Here is a 22261-nt window from a genome sequence, read left to right on the forward strand (position 1 = left end):
CCGAACCGAAAGCACTGTATCGAACGGTTCAATATCGATACGAATATCGTTGCACCCCTAATATATATATATATATATATATATATATATACAAAAAACTTGAATTTTACTATGTTTATTTATCGGATAAAATAAGTTGAATGTCACAGTTATTATTGTCTGGCCAGAAACAGCGGAGGTGCCCAAATTCAGAGGCTGCATCTACCTGAGGACTCGGCCTTTGCGGTCTAAGTGGGCCGGGTCCTCCGAAAGCTGAGTAGACCGGAAATGAGAGACTGTGAAATTGGACGGTCTAACCTTCAGAATTATGTCACAATCTCTCTCGGTGGAGTGAAACTCAGCCGTCTGCTCCTTGCTGTTTAAAAATATAACTGGGCGCTGGTGTAAATTCTCGACCATCCCACACTTCTGTTTAATCAGTTTTCTGTTTGACGTCTATTCAGCTGTGTGAAAACCAAGGAGGAACCCTCCTGAGGGATTAATAAAGTTTTATTTAAAGCAATGCAGTTAAAAATCATACACAGAATGCATATATCCATATTTTGCAGACATCAATATAATCCTACCCTTTCACCCATGTGCCTCAAATGTAAGACAGAAATTGGTACCCTAACTCACAGCTTCTGGTCATGTTTGAAATTGCAAGAATATTGGTCTAATGTGTTATCTGAAATGGAGAAGATTTTCGGTTGTGAATTGGAGATGGTCTCTCATACTGGGTCTCCCCAGCCGGCGATTAATATCCAAGAATAATAGGAGATTGTACTGTGTTCTCACCTATGCGGCAAGGAAGAATATACTACTCCAATGGATTTATGAAAAAGCACCAACTGTTAAAGGTTGGCAAAGAGTAGTGTTGGATCAAGTGCCATTGGAATATCTTACATGTATACTGCACTCAAAAACAGATCAATTCTTTAAGGTGTGAGAACCATACTTGAACTATGTGGAACCTGATGTTTCTAATATTATGTTACAAGGATTCTCTTGAGTGTTCAAACTGCAGCGTAATACTGGGACCACAGGTATTGTACTGTATTGTATTCTCTCTTTATTTATTTATTTATTTTTTAGATGGAACTGAGCTGGTGTTCTGTGCCTAGTTATCAGTCTGTTTGTTTTGGTTTTGTTTATTATTTATTTATTTATTTTTGGTTCTGAATTGTACACTTTATTATGTTATCTAATTATGTACTATTTGTGAAAACAGAAAAAACTAATAAAAAAAAAAGTTTTAATCTAATAATTTTAATCTCAGCCAAACTGATTTACTCACAAACAAATAAAACACTGAAAAAGGCCAAACAATAACATGTTTAAGTTATTTAAGTGACTTATATATCATGTTTAGCCTGAGTAGCGAAAGGCCGCGGGGGTTTGAAAACGATGTGCCGGGAGTTTGCTGTTCTCCACGGCTCAGATATTTGAAGTTTACACAGCTACATTCTCGCCTGAAAATATGTTAAAAGTTTATTTTGTGACCCAGAAAGAGTAATAAGAGTAATATTAAAACTAAGTAGCTGCAGTAGTAGTAGCCATTGTTGGAAGCTGGAATTGGCTGGGCCAATCTGGGATATGGTTTTTCAATTTTGTTGTCTGGGTGGAAAATTGGGAGAAATTGGGGAGAATGGTGGCTCCGGGAGATTTTTGGGAGGGGCACTGAAATTTGGGATTCTCCAGGAAAAATCGGGAGGTTTGGCATGTATGTACATTACTTTCTTGCTCTGTAAATTGACCTGGAATTCATTGTCTCATAATTACCAGTTAACAATGCACACAGCAGCACAAGTCCCTATCCTAATGAGGACACACTTATGATCTTTGTCTTCATATTTAGATATGAAAACAAAGCCGACAGCACAAAGCAAAAATGAAAACCAGCACAAAGTGACTTCGAAGCGATCGCCACAGCGATTCTTCTTTAGAAACATGAGTAGGTAGAAACGAAGTCTGCAGCCTGACTGCTCTTCACTCCTTCTGTTACCTGTTGAAGTTCAGGGTCTGGCTGCTGGGCTGGGGTCGGCATTCTCTCAGCTATAAAGTCACGCTGGATTCTTGGCTAGCTTAGCATTAGCATGCTGTCTGTCAGATTCTTGTAAAGAGCTGATGTTTTGTTAGCAACATGGTGGTTTCTGTCCTGGATGCAATTTCCACTTTCCCATTTATGCCCTTGTCCTTTTTTGCAATACAGTAAAAAATAATGTCCTGTCTCCACTCCCCACAAGCTGCATCTCTGTACCGCTCCACTATTGCCTCCTACTGCACATAAACTGAAGCTGATTGTACCATAAGTCTGCAGGAAGAGAAGAAAAAAACATTTGTTTGATGTTTTTTTTCTTTCTGTGAGCCCAGCGTGCAGATAATTTAAGAACTATTGTAACACAAGTAACAACAATTACAACAATTGTAACTATAATGTAATTACTCATCTGAGAACACTTATTCACGCGAGATTTATTTATATTAGGAAGAAATCTGGTGGAGAAAATTACTATCAGGGTCTCACTGATGAACTCAGGTGAAATATGTCTAAAACTGTCACAAAGAAAGTCACATGTTGTTTAAGCTATTTAACATTAGTCATCCCAGGCAGTGTGTTGGGGGGAAAGCACAATCGTCTTAGTTGTTGTCTTTCCCTTTGTGTCATCTATTTATATAGTTGTTAGCTGTCCAAAGTTACATTAATTAATTTACACTTTTCGTTTTAGTTGCATTAGCACCATCCACTGAACTGAGAAAGGGCACTGAGATCAGAAACGTTCTGAATTGCAGTCAAATATTTCATCATACTGAGGGAGGAGTCAAAAAAACACTGACCGCTGGCAGGAGAAGTCCTATAAAATGCAGCTGGATGCAAATCAAGACAATGCTGAGAAAGTGCAGATCAGAGGCCTTTGAAGAACGTCCTAAATGTACTTTTGTGAAAGCACCTTTAATTTTACAACAGTGACAGTAACCTTCCATGTTGGCTGCAGGCCTAGTGCTGTACAGCACATCAGGCAGTGCTGAACATCTATCAGATATTTATTTGTCACACTGATGGAAGAAAACAATCCGCTGGGGCCCACAAGCAGATGTAAAAACGACTTTAATGACGTGCGAAAAGTCATTGTTATCACCTTCCCCTCAGTCTGCATCTCATAAGAAAATAACCCTCAATTTATTTTGCAGAGCTCTGAGGCATCCTCCTTCACAGAGGAGAAGATGGCTGATAAAGGTGATGGTTGAAAGGAATCCATCCATCCTTTTCCCTCTTTCCCCCCCCTTCCTTCATTCCTCGCTCCCTCCCTTCATTCCTCTGCTGCAAAAAGAAAATCCATTTGATTTTTGAGGAGGCAGGGAAACAGAAAACATTTCTCTGGGCTTTCAGACAAAAGCAGGCTTTTTTCAAAATGCCACTGCTTCTTCAGCCAGGTGGCAGACGCACTCAGCACTAAACTGGTCAGATCGAGTTGGTGAAAGTAGTCTGGAGCTCTGCTGCGGTCACAACCTCTGAAGATAAAAGATATCTGTGAGAGGGCATGGTGTATCAGTGATTTTATTTGCCATCTCTGCAACAAAATCTGGTGGAATACATTACAACCACAAAACTGAATTGTTTTCTTTATGCAGAACCGCAGTATAGATAGTGGACTGTGCCGGTGGGATGCCTCACTGCTTTTTGTGCAGCTCATTTGCACCAGAAGTGACAAACAGCAAACAGACAACCAAATTATTCAGTGCTGAGCTGCATTTTACTGTAGATGAAGACTTGTACATCGCCCTTTTTAATGTTTGAAACAAAGACATAGATCTTGTAGTTTTGCCTCTGTGCTACATCACCAGTATGACTGGAAATCAATCAATATGTGGTTGCAGTGCAAACAGACAATTTTAATTGATGGGGTTTTACAAAAAACTGTTCAAGTTTTACAGGCATTTTTATACATTCCTCTGTCTTCAAAGTTAAAAATGAATGTGGCGATCGACTATCAAGCAGTTTTATGGCCAGGTGAGGCTTGTTCTCTTACTGCTTCATCACAAAGGAAGTAGACGTAATATCTGAAGTTTTTTTTAAGTGTTGAGTTAGTATTTTGTAACTGTCCACTGTAGTTTCAGTATAATTTTAATATGAGACCCAAAGATGTTAGCGCAAGTGAAGGAGGCTATTATTAGGCTCAAAAACCCCAATAAACCTATCAGACAGACACAAAGTTTTCAAGTTTAGAATAAACAATACTGTGCATTAAAAAAAAAAACACTCAGCTACACCAAGAAGCCTGGAAGACCCCAGAGGATGGCTAAAGAGGATGATGACAGAATTATTTCCATAGTTAAGAAAAACTACTTCACAGCATCTAACCTAGTCAAGAAAAGTCTACAATCAAAAGACGCCTTCATGAATGGAAGTACAGAGCATCTACAAGAATTATGCTCAACACCAAGACGTTCAGATTAGACTTTGCCTAAAAACATCTAAAATAATCCACAAAAAATATCACAGATGAAATGAGAGGATGAGAGAAAAACAGATGAGAAGAGGAAGGTATGGAGGAGGAGAGAAACGGCTCATGATCCAAAGAATACCACATTATCTGTCTAACATGGTGGAGGCAGTGCTATGGGCATGTATGGCTGCCAGTGGAACAGGGCCACAGTTTGTCGATGATCTGACTGCTGATAGAAGTGTGCAGGGCTACATGCTCTGCTGAGATTTAGCCAAATGCTACAAAAGCAGCCTAAGAGTTTCTTAAGATTTTCCTCAGTTGCAAAGTTATTCAACTGACCTCAGTAATAATAGAGCATGCTTTTTATTTCGGAAAACTCACCAACTGAAGGCAAAGCAACTCAAGGGAGGAGCACAACATTTGGTGATGTCCATGGGTTCTAGACTTCAGGCAGATCGGCTGCAAGTTATGTTTTTGTTTTAGGTAAAAAAAACAAAAACAGTTAAAATTAAAAAGAGTCTTTATATTTGAATTTAGGTTAGTTAGGGAGAACGGTGGTCGTTTCTCCGGTCCATCGAGTGCACCCAGACATCATTTAGCATTATTGTCATCAGTCAGTGCGTTCTTATACTGCAGGAACTCATCATTCATTTGGTGGGCAAACCTTAAAGCAGGTGTTCTCAAAGTTTTGATGTGTCAGTTTAGGAATCTAGCATCGAATTTAGGGCCAGACAAGAAAAATGGAAACATCAAACATGTTTGTGATGTGTCCAGTCAGAGAGTATACACGGATGCATAATGGCGGAAAAACTGAACCTAAAGAGAAATGTTTCTTTGGTCTCATTCTGTGATATGTTTGCACATATCTTTTAAATAGGACCATCGTTTGCAAAATAAACTGTATTAAATAAGAGTAAAATAGTTGAAAGAAAGAGATGTCTCACAGACATCCATACAGTCTGACTTCTTTTTAAAATCAGCAGCGTTTCCACCTCCTCAGAATTAGAAAGAATGCAGGTTTAATGTACCATAGCTTCTCTTCTCTTTTCAACCCAGGAGCAAAAATTATTTTTCACATATAGTCTTTGTGTTGTTTAAATGTTAAGTTTCCAAAAAAAAACATTGACTGTAATCAGTAGAAACAAATTCTAGTCTGGTGTGTGAGTCATGAAGTTAATTTACAACCTTTACAGCCTTTTATTTTGGACACATAAAACAAGCAAACCAATGTATACACAAACCTGTGTGACATTCACATTTAATGTCCCTTCAGTAAGCACTTTGCACTATGTCATATCTTCAGTGGACTGGACTTGCTTTCGGATGCAGTGTTATTCAGGGACAGCAGTCGAAGGGCTCTGCCAGGGAGTTAGTTTAAGTCAATTACAACAATAACTGAGTGGGTATCATTGGCCTGTTGGTGAAAGTTTAACCTCCTAGGACCTGGCGTCCGCATATGTGGACATCACATTTTGGGTTATCTAGAGCAAAATACTCAATTTTGCTCTACAAGGTCCTGATATCCACTTACGAGGACATTATACTGCTACTGGTCTATCGAAATTTTAAACGAATATCATATATGTGGCACTCATTTTTCTTAGAAACAAAAATCAGGTAAAAAAAATATCTGGTATATCTTTGTTTTTACATTCATCGGATCCCAATTTGCCCAAATATCAAAGAGAAATTAAAAATGTTGCTGTGGAAGAGTTCAGGTCTTAGGAGGTTAACATATGTTTCAATAAAATGCCAGTGCTACTGTTTTCAAAGGAAAAAGATATATTTGTGCTTTAGCCACAGGTGTCCCAGCATGTTCAAGTTACCAGGAAAACATATTTTAACAAATGAGCAGACGGTTTTATGGCCAAGGACAGTCTCCGCTTGTTTAACGGCAGGGAACAGCATACAGGACATGGCGCCTTTAAACTCTCGTGGTGTGATTGGACTGGTGAAGCGGAGCTCGCAGACTTAGACCGCCTGATGGTGATGCTGCTCCAGTCAAGACTGTCAGGAGAATTGTTTCATGCTCGCCCCTCTGACTGCAGAAGGAAGACAGTTACATCGGCCTCCGCTGTCAAGCCATTTTCCAGCATGTGAAGTGAGCTTAGCCAAAGGTACAAGACAGAGCAGTGTGTGTGTGTGTGTGTGTGTGAAATCCTGAGGAAGGGGATAAATAAATAAAAAATGAAGGGGACAGAAAGCCCAGTCAAGTCTGGGTTCATGCACTCTTTGGAAAAAAAAATTGTGGCCACTGTTGTTTGCTGTTAACTCATTCACTGCCAGCCATTGGCAGTGAATGAGTTAAACCCATTGACTCATTCACTGCCATTGACGGCTATAGACGTCAATGGCAGTGAATGAGTTAAGCATGAAGCACTTCATCATATGAAGCCTATAGGGTCACTATTTTTTAATGGTTTTGCTACAAAGCGCTACATCCGTTACTTTTTGCTCTGCATTTACCTTAAATTTTAACAGAGCTTCTTGCACTCTTGTTTTGTTTTTGTGCTCATTGTAAAGATGGAAAGTCCTCAGAGTATTGAGTGTGTTTGGGTCTCCTTTCTGCCCAGAACTGGAAAGGTACATCCTCATTTTCTTTGGTGCAACTAGCAGGTTTTCAATCGCTGCTTTAACACAAACTGTATGAAATACTTTGTCACTGTCTATTTGTCAGTCAGACCAGATGTTATGCTTGCTTACTGTATGCTGAAGATTTATGTCCCAGGGGGCATCGGGGCTGAGGGGCTACCATATCATGCAGATGATGGCTCTTTTGTCTTGGGTGCCATCCTTGAAGACAAGGCATGTGGGGGCAGAATGGTGGGTCACAGGAATCCAAAATACTTGCACCACACAAAGGACAATGGTTTGGTGGTCCTGGGCTGAATGAGCTGTCATTTTGTTGAACAACATGAGAGACAGCCTTTCATTTCGTATCCATCGGTGACCGTTTGAATATCACACAAGCTGTTTGTGAGTATCCAGGCGATGATGGCCTCTGATGTCGTTACCATCTGACAGAGCTGACGGCGGAGTTGATGGCCGTGTCGTTCTGAAGCCGTCACACAAAGAGGGAGACATGACTGTTTTTTAAGGTTGCAAGTTGAGTGATGTTTTCCGAGCTCATTATGTGGAGATTGTTGGTCTAAAATCCTCTGTTCATCCATAGTTAATGACAGTGGGGACTTCTCACTCTGGGTTCTGTGAGGCTTCAAGTGATAGCAGAGAGAATAAAGTCAAGTAGTCTCATGCGGAGAAGAGATCTTAATGGTCGCCATCAATCTTCTCATTTTACATGTCAACAAAAAGAAACAAAAAAAACTTAAAACCTCAGCAAAGCACCGTGGAAGTGTGGTGCAAACAAATTCGCAATCTCGAATTACGATTTATAGCCAACAAAAGGAGCAGTGGAGAAAACGAAATAGTTAGTTCTGACTAAAAACTACCGGGGCAAGGTCAGGTGTGAAGTTCACAGTGAAGGATCCTGGGAGAAGTTTTAAAAATAACAGTTGGACTACAAACACAGGGTAAGTATTTGGTCTCAGACATATCTGCAGTTAGCTACCAGTATTAACATTGCAAGGCCTCATTCAGCTGAGTAGATGCAGGTTGAACTCAAACCCGGCTATATAGCATGTGGTCGGCCGCTCAATGCACTTAGCTAAGCCAGCGCCCAACAGGCACTTTAAATCTAAAATGCTTGCGAGGATCACTTGTTTTAACAGGTAACGTGATGTAGGGCTGTGCAATATGACCAAAATCTCATATCCCGACATTTATCGTCCCGACAACGATATATATCACACAATTTTTACATTTTCTGTAAATTCTGTGAATCTTGGGCAACTCGACTTGTGTGAAGTGTTTTCAGCTGGATGTTGTGTACCTGGAGTCGAGTCATATGACCGATGCATGAAACTATACATTTTTAGACATACGGTAAGTGTAAACGGCTGCAATTTCTTTGTATTTATTACATGATGTGCTGCGGGGAAAAGCCTGTTCTAAGGTTTACTTTTTTTTGCACCTCACCTCTCATCCGTAAACACTCTGCATACTATTTCACGTGATTCCGTTTATTTTGAAAAATTCATTTAATACCTTCCTGACTGGTATTAAATAGATAATTTGATAATGGCTTTAATTGGGTTGAAAGTTTAATTCCTTTATCTTAATATATACAACATATCTGATGTGCTGTTTTATCATTATATTTTACCTGGGGTGCAGAGAATATGAACCAGCTTCAAAGGATGCAGAAGTGGCCAAAAAGCGTCTGCAACCATCAGGTTTGACACTACAGGATTGCCAAGTGTTATGTTAAGAAGACATTTCCTCCTTGTTGAATTTGGAAAAATTCCCACTTGTGAGAATTTCTGTGCTTGAATCTGGGACACAAAATTGCTAATTTTACCAAATGGTTTGAATTTTTCTACCCAGCTAGCACCATTTCCCCCTTTTAACAGCATGTTTCCTCTACTTATGTCATCCATGGAAATCTAGGATAGCATGTTCCGTCAGCAAAGAACAGCATGGCAACTAGGATCCAGGAAGTCCATTCAGTATGAGTACAGTGCTCCTTTCAGATAAATCTGATCCTTGTAAAGAAGAGCACCCACAGCACCTCCCTTTACACTAATGTGCATGCAACTGTGGCCTTGTAAGGTGCTGCTGAATAACTGCTAACTAAATAAAATCCAGCTGAGTGAGTGTTCATAACCTCATTTACAAGTCTTCATGATAATCACAGCTACCTGTTTTCAGGCTGCTTTATAAAATGTACACACAGACTTCAGGTTTAATAAAAAATCACCTTCATTCAGTTTGTGAAAATGTTAACAGTGAACAAATGTTAGAGTAACATAGTCCTTGAAATAGAAAGATTCAATCTTCAAAAAGCAATTAAACACAGGGAGTTGTCCAAGTCTGAAAAAAAGAAAGCGATATTGCAAAGAACTCTGAGGTAAAATTACGCCTCTGCTAAACAGTTAACTTGGTAGCAGATGTAAATTCTGCTGCTCCTGCTAACTGTCTTCACCATTAGTACTGGAAGCTAAATTTTCCAGAGAACAGTCCTAAAATGGGAAGAGAAAAAATATCCAGTGAGTGGCAGCTCTCTGGGCGAAAGTGCTTTGTGGATGTCAGAGGTCGGAGGAGATGTGCCAGACAGCTTTGAGTTGATAGGAATGCAACAGTAACTCAAACCACCGCTCATTACAACCAAGGTATGCAAAAGAGGATCTCTAAAAGAAGAACTCATTAAATCTTGGTCGAAAGATGGGCTACAGCAGCAGAGGTACTCCTCCTGTCGGCTAAGAACAGGAAGCTGAGGCTATAATTTTCTGACTTGGACAACAGAGGGCTGGAAAAACGTTGCCTGGTCTGAAGAGATTCTGCTGTGACATTCAAATGGTAGGCTCCGAATTCGGGATAAATGAAATGAAAGCGCAGATCGCTGCTTTGTTCAACTAGTGGCGCTGTAATGGTGTGGGGGATATTTTCTTGGTGCACTTTGAATCCTTTAGCAGGGCCGGCCTGTGGCATAGGCCGTATAGGCAAATGCTAAGGGCGCCGTCCATCAGGGGGCGCCACGCCAGTGCCATAAATGTTGAAAAAAAAAAAAAAAAGTTGGTACTATTAATTCTAAATACAAAAAATAATCCCACGTTAATTAAAATGCAAAGTAAAGCTTATTTAATAGAAACATTATTTGTTACAACATTACCCCCCCCCCCCCCCCCCCCCCCGCACGGTGCGCCCCCTCCCTCCCGGTATCATGGTTCCTTTTGGACGTCACCACATCAAAAAATCAACACAAGATGTCAAAACGGCCAAAACTGTCAGGTGGCCAGGGAAGAAAAAGAGAAAAGAAGAGGAGGAGAAACGAGAAAAAGACAGAGGTAGGTAACGTTAGCCTACATGAAATTATTTGTCTGAATGTGATAGTAACCTAAATTTTTAGCATTAAGCTAATGTTACATGATTCGCTCATTGCTAATCAATAAATAGCTAGTTAACTGTTTTAACGTCAGTTAATATTGTGGAGGGGGCTAAATTGTTATGGAAAATAATAATGTAACGTTAGGTAATTACAGTACTCCCACCTTTCCCACCATTCCTCATTTGTATTCATCTTTTAAGCAGGTGTTTTTTGTTTACATTGTTATTGCCTTCTGGTTAGCTAACGTTTACCCTGCAGGTAATAGTCACTTTTCCACCCCTGTATATATTATAGTTGTAAGCCTAGTTGTTAAAGTGCACATCATTAATGTTAATTAAGCAATATCACATGAGAGGGAATGCTGTTTTTTAATATGAGCACTGCTGTGATTCGGTCAAAGATAATCATAACATAACATTCTCATATGATATTATACTGTTACTTTGCATTCTGCTATTCAGCATTTCACTGTAATGATGACAATAAATTGAATCTAATCTAATCTGCATATCAGTTAACATCATATATATATCTCTTTGGTTTTTCATTTATATTATATCATTTCATTTTATTCCTGGAATCATGTTTTTATTATTAGACTTTAATACTCAGTGGTGTCACATACTCCTCTCTTCAGATGCACTGTTGAAGTTTCTAAATCCCACCCCTGGGCCATCTACCACATCTACCGCTGCTGCCTCCACTTCACCAGCACAACCCACCAGTGATGCAGCATCAGCAGCACAACCCAGCCATGATGCAGCAGCATCAAGCGGTCTTCCTGTTGCCTTATTTATATTGTATTTTTAATTTATTTTATCCAACTTGTTGACACGTTTTATTGTGTTTATGTATGTAAAATTTATTGTATTTCATATATTCATTTTTTATTTTTTGTATTCATTTATTTATTCATATCTTTTTTTATCTTGTTAATTATTCTGATTGTGAATTAGCTTTCTTTAAGTAAAAAAAAAAAGAAGGTCAAAGACAAAGCTATTCGGTTTCTTGTGAGTACATACACTACACTGCCGATGTAGGGGGGCGCCACCTAAAATCTTGCCTAGGGCGCCAGATTGGTTAGGGCCGGGCCTGTCCTTTAGTATCAATTGAGCATTGCTTAAAGACCACAGCCTACCCGAGCATTGTTACTCATTTATGTACATCCCTTCATGACCACAGTGTACCCATCTGCTTTCAGCAGGACAACAGTTCATGTTATGAACCACAGATCATCTGATAGTGGTTTCTTGAATACGGCAGCGAGTTCACAGTACTCAAAAGGCCTGATCTCAGTCTAATATAGCGCCTTTGGGATGTGTTCAAAAAGCAGATTTGCATTATGGATGTGCATTCAACAAATCAACAAATCAACATTCAACAAATCCATATTGACAAGACAGCATGAAGCTGTCTTGTCAATATGGAAAAAAGTGCATCTTTCTTCAACTATGACAAGATATCAGCTTTGTTGTAATTTCTTTACTCTCAGCTGTGGGAACATAACATTTCAACACCTTGAGATTTATTTCCGGTTGGATGGAGGAGTCTCCTTCTTGGTCGCCCATTTTTAACCAAACCTTAATACTGCTCTTAGTCACATAAGTAACAAAAAATCATATCACACATCCATAACAATCTAAGTCGAAAGATAAAATAATTTATCAATTTAAATAAATCTCAAAGCACTTTCTGTATTATTTGTATTTATGTACCATGAGACGCTCCACTCACCAAGAAAAATATACTGTATTGTACCATAACAATGTAGCTTGCTCTGAGTACATTTTATAACATTAATATTATCAATATTTACAGTATTAAGCTGGAAGTGGAAAAAATAATGACAGTATATGTGCACATCTGAGTTAATATATTGGCAAACAGATGTCTATGTACATATCCAGCAAGTACGTTGCCACATGAATAATCTGAGTGGATGTATTTATCTTCCTTTGAGCAAATGTTTGGCCTCCACGCGCTCCTGAGTAAAAGCGTCTGTCTCTCCCACTGTTAGTGTATCAGCTGTTTGGTGCTATGGGAAAGTATTTCCCATAATAGGTGGACCAAACTAACCAAAGTTCTCTAGGTTGGAACTGCTTGATTGAGAGTTCAGAGTTAACACATTAACACTTCTGCTTATGGCCTGATGTTAAAACTGTGATGCAGACACATAAAATGCAGGAACAGGTAGTATTGCATTGTGTGTGTGTGTGTGTGTGTGTGTGTGTGTGTGTGTGTGTGTGTGTGTGTGTGTGTGTGTGTGTGTGTGTAACAAAAACAGAAAAACAGCAAGCGATTTTCATGTTGCTAAAAAGGAAGAGGAAATCAAATACAGGCCACCAAAGCTCCCCAACTTTGTCACTTCCAGTTCTTTTTGCTTGCGTTCAAAGCATCGAGAGTTGGACCGATGGGAGGTGGGAGGTACCGGTCAGCCCCCCCTAAACTCCACCAAGCAACTCCCTGCCCCCACCCTCCTAGCCCTCTCGGCACACAGAGGAGAGCAGGGTCTCCGCTGCCTGCCACCTCCAGCTGCCACCAAGGAGGACAAAAGATTGTGTGGGGGTGTATGTGAAGGAGATGCGGGGGACTGAAAAGAAAGATGAACTGAAGAGCCCCACACACACACTCAAACACACACACACACACACACACACACACACACACACACACACACACACACACACACACACACACACACGCTCCCCAGGAAGGACCTTGTCAACTGCATTAGGCAGCATCTCCTCTCTTTGCCCTCTCTTTTTAATTTTTTTTTCAAGCTGCAAACACTGTTAAGTTTGTTGTTTTTCCATCCACGCACACACAGACAAAAAACCCCAACAAACATCTGACATCAGGAAAAAAAAAATTCTGACTCAAATGCACAAACACACATGCAAGTACGCTGACAAACACAGCTTCCCAACTTAATTCTGTAACGGTCCACGTTTGCTGCAGCTGTTAGTCCTTTTCACTCTCGCCAACAATGATTACGAAAGAAGAATAGCTGGATACAGTAAACTGAAAGACATAAATCAATCTGTATGTGATTGTTTTTTCAAAGCTATGAGCAAATATTTGGTAATGTATTAAATAAAACTAATATTTTTCACATGCAAACAGTTAGGTCACAGTCAGGTCCTTCAATTTAAATCAAAACTGCAAGTAAGCTGTCAGTTTCTATTTGTTATACCGCACAAACAGCTCACTTTCTGTCAATAGTCATACACATCAATACTTTTTTTTTTTTTTTTTTACGAGTGAGAGAAAAATCTTTTAGTTCAGTGGAAGGAAATCTACACATTTTTTACCTTTAACTATGCCCTAAATCCCTTCTACGAGTAACAAGTTCCAATAGTCCTAAAATCCTATTAAAGTCAGATTGGGAAAGAAAACACTGCATTGCCCATGGAGATAATTCTGCTTAAAGAGAAATCTTTAGTCGCCTGAATTGTCTTGAATCGAGCAGCAGTTTCTTGGCAGCAGAGGACTGATGTGCCTGAAGATATTTCCATTTGTTCCCAGAAAGCAAACCGATGTCACCACATCTACAGAATAACTTTAATTTGATTGAAGGAAAACAAGATTTTAAGAAGCAGCACGAGTCGGAATGACTTGTAAAAAGGAATGTCCTGCTTTTTTCCCCTTTATTCCCTCTCCTCCTTTCCTTACAGCCTCGTCCCTTTCCTTTGCCTCCTTCCCTCATCCTTCCTGTCCTGTTCGGGGTTTTTTTTTCAATCCTCTCTTCATTTTCCCCCCTTTTCTTTTCATTCCCTTTTTACTCTCTTGTCCTCAACTCCTCTTCCTCTCCTCTTCCTCCTCCTGTCGGCAACATGTGGAGCCGTAGCCATGGCAACAAGGGAGGTGACATGTGCTGTAGACAGGCAGGGAATGGAGGGAGGGATGGGAAGAATATAAGGAGGAGCCCCACAGCACATTTGTAGTCTCTCTCTCCTTAAAAAAAATAGCATCATTCCTCCCTCTGGAAGTGGAGGCTGCTCGTCCTCTCCTCTCTTTTCCTGTCATCTCCTCTCCAAACGTATCTTGAATTGCATCAGGAAGAAGACAGGAGAGAAATCTTTTGGTGCATTTCTCCTTTTTTTTTCTTTTCTTTTTTGTTGTTTACAAGGGATGAGGTTAATGGCATAAAAAAGAAGAGGGGGAGGAAAGAAAGCTGGGAACTTTCTTTTCTTTTCTTTTTTTCCAAAGGAGAGAAAGGAGATGATGGGAGGAGATGAAACTCCCTCTCTCTCCAACTCACTGACTCTCTCCTCCTCCTCCTTTGGTATGATGCTGTCTCTGAGTCTGTGGAGTCCGTGCAGCCGGAGTGGAATGGGAAATAGACGCAAGAGGAGGTGTCTGTTGCATTACCTCACCATGGATTTTTGGTAGGTTTTAATTGTTTTGCATGCTAATGTGGGCTAATTTTAATCAGTACCCACAGCTGTCGAATTGTCCCACAAATCTTTGCGAAATATTAAAGATGATGGGTCTGTTCTGGTGTCGCTCTTTTCAGTCATTTCTCTAAAAGAGACGAAGGAGTGTGCCCTGGTTTTAAACACATTGTTTTTCAAATACAATATTGCATCAGTTTAATTTAGAACCTAGTGTGTCGATAGAAATTCCTTCGCTTGATTAAAAATTGCCTAAAATTTGTCCCGGAAAGTCGAATATTTTAAAGGTGAACGCGCAGTGGGAGTATCCGTGGAGTTTAGACAGTGAGTGACGGCGCACCGTGGTCGAGGGGGCTTCATGCAGCTGCATCTCACCGTAACATTGTAATAACATTCAGTTTAATGGGATTTGCTGCTGTTTTCATTTTGCTCAGCTGCCGCCTCGCACTGCTGGAGTGCGAACTTTAAATAACCTTGTGGTTTGTTTTCTTTTTGTTTTTTAATGCTGTGATATTCATCTTCGAGGATTGCCCTAATTTGTGTGCAATTTGTGATATCGCAGAAGAATCGGTTTAATCCGGTGAAGGTGAGGTGAAATGAATAGAGTTGTTGCTTGGTTTTTAAGTGGGTGCTTATACGAGCAAAGGATCATTTTTTTCTGTTTTGTGCAAAGTTTGACTCAGGTGCATTTGAATTTGGGTGCGTGCAGTGTGCAGACATCAGTGCACGGCGTTTGAGAGTGTGTGGGTGTGTTGTTAAAAGACATACATACATGCAACTGTGCACCAGCAGATGTAAGTACATGAAATGTAATGTAGTCATATTTCTTGCAATGCACGCATAGTAAAAATGTACTTATTCATACATCCCGCTATATGTGTGTGTGTGTGCGTGCGTGCATACATGTGCATGAATGATGTGTTTCTCTGTGCTTGTTTGCTGAAAGGTTTTCTTGAAACCCTGGTTGAACTTTTTCAAAGGCCCGGAATGAATCAGAGGTGAGGGATAAATCTTTTCTACAGCGGTCGTCGTCCAGGAAAACAAAAGCTGGCCGGCGCTCTCCCTCTGACCTTTTTTACCCATTCTGAATAAGCCGGAGCCGTGCAAATCCATCTGCCTTTTGTCTATGGAAGCCTGGCTAATCCACACCCCCATTCACGCACACACATATACACCCCGTCACACTCATACCGACCAGGAGACTTAACCGCTCCACCACCAAACGTCCACGCAAAACCAAAGACCAGAATCATTCGTTTTTCCGATGAATGATTTACTCACATTTTTGAGGAGAGTTAACCTAAATCTATTTTCTTAATTGATTTAAGTAAGGTTTTAGTAGTAACAGCTGCAAAGAAGATTATTGTAAGTCTATGGAATTTAGGCTGCTGCCCACATAAGTAAGATTTTAACACTAAACTGCTTAAAGAAATTCACCATGTGATTAAAAAAACAAAAAACAAAGGTGTTCTGCTATTCTTTTTGTTCTTTTCCCTCCTGTGTAAAGGCGCCTATCTGTCTGCAGGGAGTGTGTCTGATATTTGCTGAAAAGAGATGAACCTAGCAGCGTCTACAGCCAGACAGACAGCCGGCATCCTTGACGGGCTACATTAATGCTTTTCAGAAATAGTCAGGAGGCACTGCACACTGTATGTCAAACCACATTTGCTTATGTGAAATGAAGAATTTGCAAGTACAATTGATTTTTGTGGGAGCAGATGGACAATGGAAGTGGAAGCATGAAAGGAACTCCCATCTCCCCTCTGCCTTTGGGGAGAGAACATTCTTCTTTCATGTTCAGACGCTCGCTCAAAAAGTCTTGATCAGAACGGCCGATTTACTTCCAGAAACAAACAGGATTTCTGTAGCTTTTTTCTTTGTCTGTCTGAACCATGAGAAAAATACTTCCGAGCCAGGAATGATTTAGATTAAAGCCTGAATTTCTGTTTTAATCCGTCCAGCGATTCAACCCAACAGTCGTAGTGATATTCCTTTTTCACCTACAATCACACCAGCAACGTGAACCAATTTACATTTCCTTTCATTTCTATGTGCTGGGTTGTAATTCACCTTAGATTGAAAGGGTTAAGTCTCGGGAGTGAGAAACGATGAAGGCCTTAGAACCGCAGAGACGAGCAGATTGCCGCTTATTACTGGAAACATACAGTACAATATAGGTAACACACTTACATCGAGTACAAGCTTTCGAATGCAAGTGTTTAGTTTCATAATGCATATTACCGAAAAGGCTGTACAGTCATTTTCACAGTAATGGCTGCATGCGTTGGCTCATGTGTGAATGTTCCACCTCCCATCCTGAGCAAACATTTGATTTTCACTCATTGCAAATTTCTGCTACATCTGCCGCTGCAGCTCGGCTAGAATGGCTGCTCGTTTTTCATAGCTGTGAACTAACAAGTCATACGCCCTCAAGTCGCTCTCTCGCTCTCTCCCCCTCTTACGCTCAACACACACTCTTCCACCCCCCTTTTACTGTTACTAACAACTGCAACCAAACTTGATTAAGCAGGTGGGGTCAGGCTACATTTGTTTGAATCAATAGACAGACATGCTAGGCAGCCATGATAAAGAGGCCGAGGGAGGAGGTGGGATCAGTGCGTGCGTCTCTGCCTGTGTGTGTGTACGGAGTGGGGAGTGTGCTTTGGAAACGCCGGCATCTGTCCCGTGAAAGATGACTGAGCTGTTACAGTTAGGGCCTTGAATTATGGGCCATTACTAGCCAAGCAAGATGCAATCCCTCTCCATGAAACTTAATTTGACAAAACAATGAGATGACTCGGGGAGTAAAATGACAAATGAAGTTATTTGATCCGCGGGTTTAAAAAAAAATACATTTTGCAAAAGATGATTGCAGTGGAAGCATGTGGAATCAGCAATAATGCATTATTAATGGGCTTGCCGAGCCCACAACGCATACAGGCTACTGCTCAGCTACTTTTGTTTATGATGCTTTCTTAACGGCTGATATTTTTTGCCGCGATCTTTTACATTAAAAGCGCATTAATGAGGAGAAACATTAAAAATACACAAGCCAACCACAATCAATTGCATCTGCTCGTGCAGATGTGTAATGCAACATTAGGACAAGCAGCCATATAAATGTAATATAAACAGACTCCCTACATTACTGATTCATGAACAGGCTCTATAGTAAGTTGAGTTTGCAGATAAATCTTTAATGTGCCCTGTACTTCAAAGCTGAATCACAATTTTTACTTCTCATACATATATATATATTTTCTTCTTTAATTCAGAGCCTTACTCGGAGACAGCCGCTGTTTTTTTTGTTTTTTTTTTCAGGGCCGTCACATTACTATGCGACCAGCTTTTACAGTATGGCTCAGAACTCCCCAAGCAAATTGGACACCCCACAAAGCATCGGACAACTGTTGTCCCCCATTGTGTGTGTTTTTGCGGGCACTCTTTATTAGGTGCTGAATGCAGCAGCAGCAATGAATGAAATCACGGGGTGGGGGGGAACGATGAAGGGAGGGTGCATTATCGAGTGATGATGGCGGTGGGGTGGGGGTCACTCCCCGAAACCTCACAAGAATTCCAGAACAATCTTTAACAGGGTAGAGCGGTCCTTTTCCCACCTCCCAGGGTTTCAGGGCTTCTCTGTGCTGACAGGCAGGCAGGAGGGATCCGGCAGGACTGCCCCTTTTCTCCCTGCTGCTTTCAAAGCCTCCTTTCCATTAACTCACCACGCCACACCTCGCCTAATCTCCGTGACCTCTACCACTGAGGGACAGGGATTTTTTTTTTCGCCCCCTCCCTTTTTTTTCACCCTCAAGCTGCCTTTCTCCAGGGTTGAGAAAACCTTTGTTTTTTTTCTTTTTGAAATCATTATTTTTCTCTGTCAGAATACAAAAGTAATTTTAAACAAGCTTAATATGCAACATAAAATTACAGCTAGGACAAACTAATGATGAGTGCAGCGATAAGCATAGTTATGTGCTTGGGACCATCAAGCGTTTGAATTTTTTGTACCTGTAAATGAGTGGTAATCTCTTTTGTGCGACAAAGATATGGGGAAAAAAATGGTTCCAAATAAGGAACAAGTCAAGAAAAGCTGTTTTTGCGATTGATTTCTTTTGATAATTCTTTGTCAAGAGGAATTACAGGCCTGTCATTGGCTATGCAATTTGTAGCTCTACTCTTTTGGTTCTTGCCTCGCTCTTTGTTGGCAAGATCATTATGCTGTGCGTAATAACGGGGAATTATGTTGCCTATTGTTAACTAGTAGTAGTCAGGTAAAATGCAACAGGCCCATTATCTGGAGCTCGCTGGTGTCTGAAAATGAACAGCAAGCAGCAGTCGGAGCTGCAGCTCATAATGAACAGCTCAATAAGACTTACTTCTCCGCTCTCAAATGATTGCACATTCGTGAAGCAGTTCAGACAGAGACTTTTATCATACAGTATGTGTCCATTGTGTTATCTTAAGCAGCTGACTGGTTGAAAAGAAATCTTTAATCTCTAGTTGTTTGCTGAAGGATCTGGTTCTCTCACGCTGGATTAAATTGCAGCTGAGGTCGGAATTGGCGAGGCACTTGCTCAAGACAGCAGAACGTCTGTTGCCTCTGAGCATGGTGGTAGAAAATTCCTCCAATATAGCAAGCGGGGTGTTGAGCTGTCTAGAGACATCCAGAATGCTTTACTAAACAGGAGTTTATGCATTCTATGCACTCCTGGGCACAGATGGTGGAACAAACGCTTGTGATTATACTTTTCATCGAGCGCAGTGATATGCATGTTTATGCGTTTCCAAAAAAGGAAAGAAAAGAACCGTGTGATTTACACTTTCATCTACCCATGCAAAGACAAGCATTATTTTGGAACCCTGATTAGTAGCAAAAATAATTCGCGCTTATATTATCTTGTCAATCGAAGGATTCCAGTGTGACTTGTTTTGGGGGGGTTTTGGCCTCTTTGGTGGCTGCTTTAATCCAGGAGTATCAGACCATGTGCCATGAAGCTCTGAGAGCCTGCAGGGTTGTTCCAATCAAACACTCTGCCAGATGATTTTGCAGATTAGTTCCTCTTGTCTGACTGATCAGTAAAATCACCTGAAAGCATGCACACTCTTAGGTACACAGCTTCGCACCCCTGCGGGTTTTTTTTCTTCCCAAAAGCACCTGCTTCCATCACGACCGCAGTCATTTTTAGCAGGGTGGATGAATCAAAACCCTTATCTTGACATTGGCAGCACCACGCTCTACCCATTGAGCTGCAAAGAGAACCACTCACCGCAGATAAAAATAGTAATAGACGCAATTTATTAACCAATTCATCTGTTCTTTTGTGGCCCACAGGGAAGCCAGATCAACCAGATCCCCACCAAGTACAGCCAGACAGAGTCAACCAAGTTCCTCATTCTCACCGTCGTGTCAATCCTGTGTATCGTTGGAGTCCTGCTGGCCTCCACCGTGGTCTACTGCCTCCGGCACCGTTCCCACCACAAGATCAAAGAAAAGCTCACCAATTTGGGAACAGATACAAGCAGCGATGCTACCGCCACCTACCAGGTAGGAGTTGTTACTGTGCCATCTGTGCACACATTCACATTATACATATATATTTATATTAGAAAAATGTGTTGTGTTTATAACACGTGAAAGATGCATAAACAGGAGTTCTCCTGTGTGTGCATAACATTAAGAAGTGGAAGTTTTGTGGACCTTCATAATGAGAGAGCCTTTTATTACAACCATATTTTTGCTTCTTGTAATCGTCATCTTGCAACTGATGGCAGCAGTTTTCTATTAAAGCAAAACAGAACAACGCGATACGTGTTTATTATTGAGGTGCACTGTTTTGTTTTTACAGTTTTGTATTACCTGTACTGTTTACAGTAAATCTCACACGACATAAATAATCCACAGTAAGATTTGGTCACAAATTATATATTTTTTTAGGACTCATCTTTTTTAGATTATTTAAAAAACACGCCAAAATGCACTATTATTTTTCCCTATGTAATTAAAAATTGAAATTTTTTTTAAATGGCTTGAAAATCCCTGCTTTAGTCTCCGGGGCTGATTTTGTGATTTAAAGGAGACAGACTCTGTGATTCTCTTCTTTCAGCGACGCCTTCACTCTCGTGTCGACATGTTTTAACTACGTTAATGGTGTGTGGTGATTGCTGATTGTCTCCTGCTATAATTTGTTGTCTGAGACATGAAGTAATATCACCAATCCAACAGGTTTTCCACCTCGAGTTATTTCCATTCCCTCCTCTGCTTGCGGTAATTATCCTTTGGCCGGAATAGCCAAGTGTGAAATTTAATTTACAGAATCCAATATTAAGTGGCTTTTTGAGCAAAGAATTAGATTGAGATTTTTCCGTCTCTCTTTCTCGCTCTCTCTGACCTTTTCCCCACCATGTTTTTAAATGAGAGTAGTCCTGTGAGCATTGATTTTATAATGAGCCCAGCTTGGCCCCTAAGTGCTTACATTTTATGCTCCTCTTCAGGGATTTTTACCTCCTGAAATAGACTGTGGGACTGCGTCAAAGGTTTACCTCATCACTGCTGACTTACAGATTCACAATGTTGCTTTTTGCAAATAGAGATATTGCTTACCAGTAAGAGAGAAGCATCCCTTACTGGTTAGCGAGAGAGGTTTCTAAAAGACGATTCAACATTCATGCCGCTAAAAATTTCATTAAAATTAAAAATCTGTTTTGCACGAGTGCCCTGGCCAGTGATAGGTTGATCTCAGTCTACATAAAATATTTGTTTTTCCTCAGAGTGAAAAACTTATCTTCTCGGTTACTTAACTCCGAGAGTCACTTTAAGCTTCTAATTGAAAAATGCTAATTAAAATTCACACGTAAGGCTGTGTTTCCGCTTTATTTATCTGATTAAGCGCTTACAAAAACCTTTGTTGCTCATTCTTGGGAGGTTTCAGTCTTGCTTTGCTCGCACTCCCAAAGCTCTTCTAGTTGATTCTCTTTCCTCTGTCGTCTTTATCGAGTCTCGACAGTGAGCCGCCGTCATCCTCAGTGAAAGACCTCAGTGTTCAGCTCCCATCTTAGCCGTGTAAACCTCGTCTCTTTGTCAGCGCTGCTGTGTAGAGGGCTTCCCTGGGCTGGAGTCTGTCTGTGTGTGTGTGTGTGTGTGTGTGTGCGCGCACAGTCTCCAGGGCTACATGCAATTAAAGCAGACAGGAAGCGGCAGGCTGCCTGACGGCCTTACTACTGCAGCTCCTTCATGCTGGCTGTCAAATAGACACAAATATGCACAAACACATGCGTGCTGTGTGTATGCATGCACACTCTAACCAACCGCTGCATATTAATGACTCTTGCCCTGGGCGCGTTTGTTTGAGGCCTCGCTTCACATCCTTACACACGCACACACACACCGCCTTCCAATCACGTCACCACACCACCACCTCCCTCTGAATCCCCTCCACCTTTGGCTCTCAGCTCCCCGGCTCCCAGCGCGTCAGTCAAGCAGTTACGGTGTAACG

At 40.8% G+C, this 22261-nt stretch overlaps 1 protein-coding gene across 1 annotated transcript in view; it reads left to right on the forward strand.

Moving 5' to 3' along the window:
- Window positions 1-22261, forward strand: part of LOC113010403 (receptor-type tyrosine-protein phosphatase N2-like) — a 215930-nt gene that overhangs the window by 143164 nt on the left and 50505 nt on the right. The window contains exon 13 of the mRNA XM_026149408.2: window positions 20101-20313. Coding sequence (XP_026005193.1) covers window positions 20101-20313 — 213 coding nt within the window. The remainder of the gene's footprint in view (window positions 1-20100; window positions 20314-22261) is intronic.

The sequence above is a fragment of the Astatotilapia calliptera genome, chromosome 18 (genome assembly GCF_964374335.1).
Source record: "Astatotilapia calliptera chromosome 18, fAstCal68.1, whole genome shotgun sequence".
NCBI classification, from domain to species: Eukaryota; Metazoa; Chordata; class Actinopteri; order Cichliformes; family Cichlidae; genus Astatotilapia; species Astatotilapia calliptera.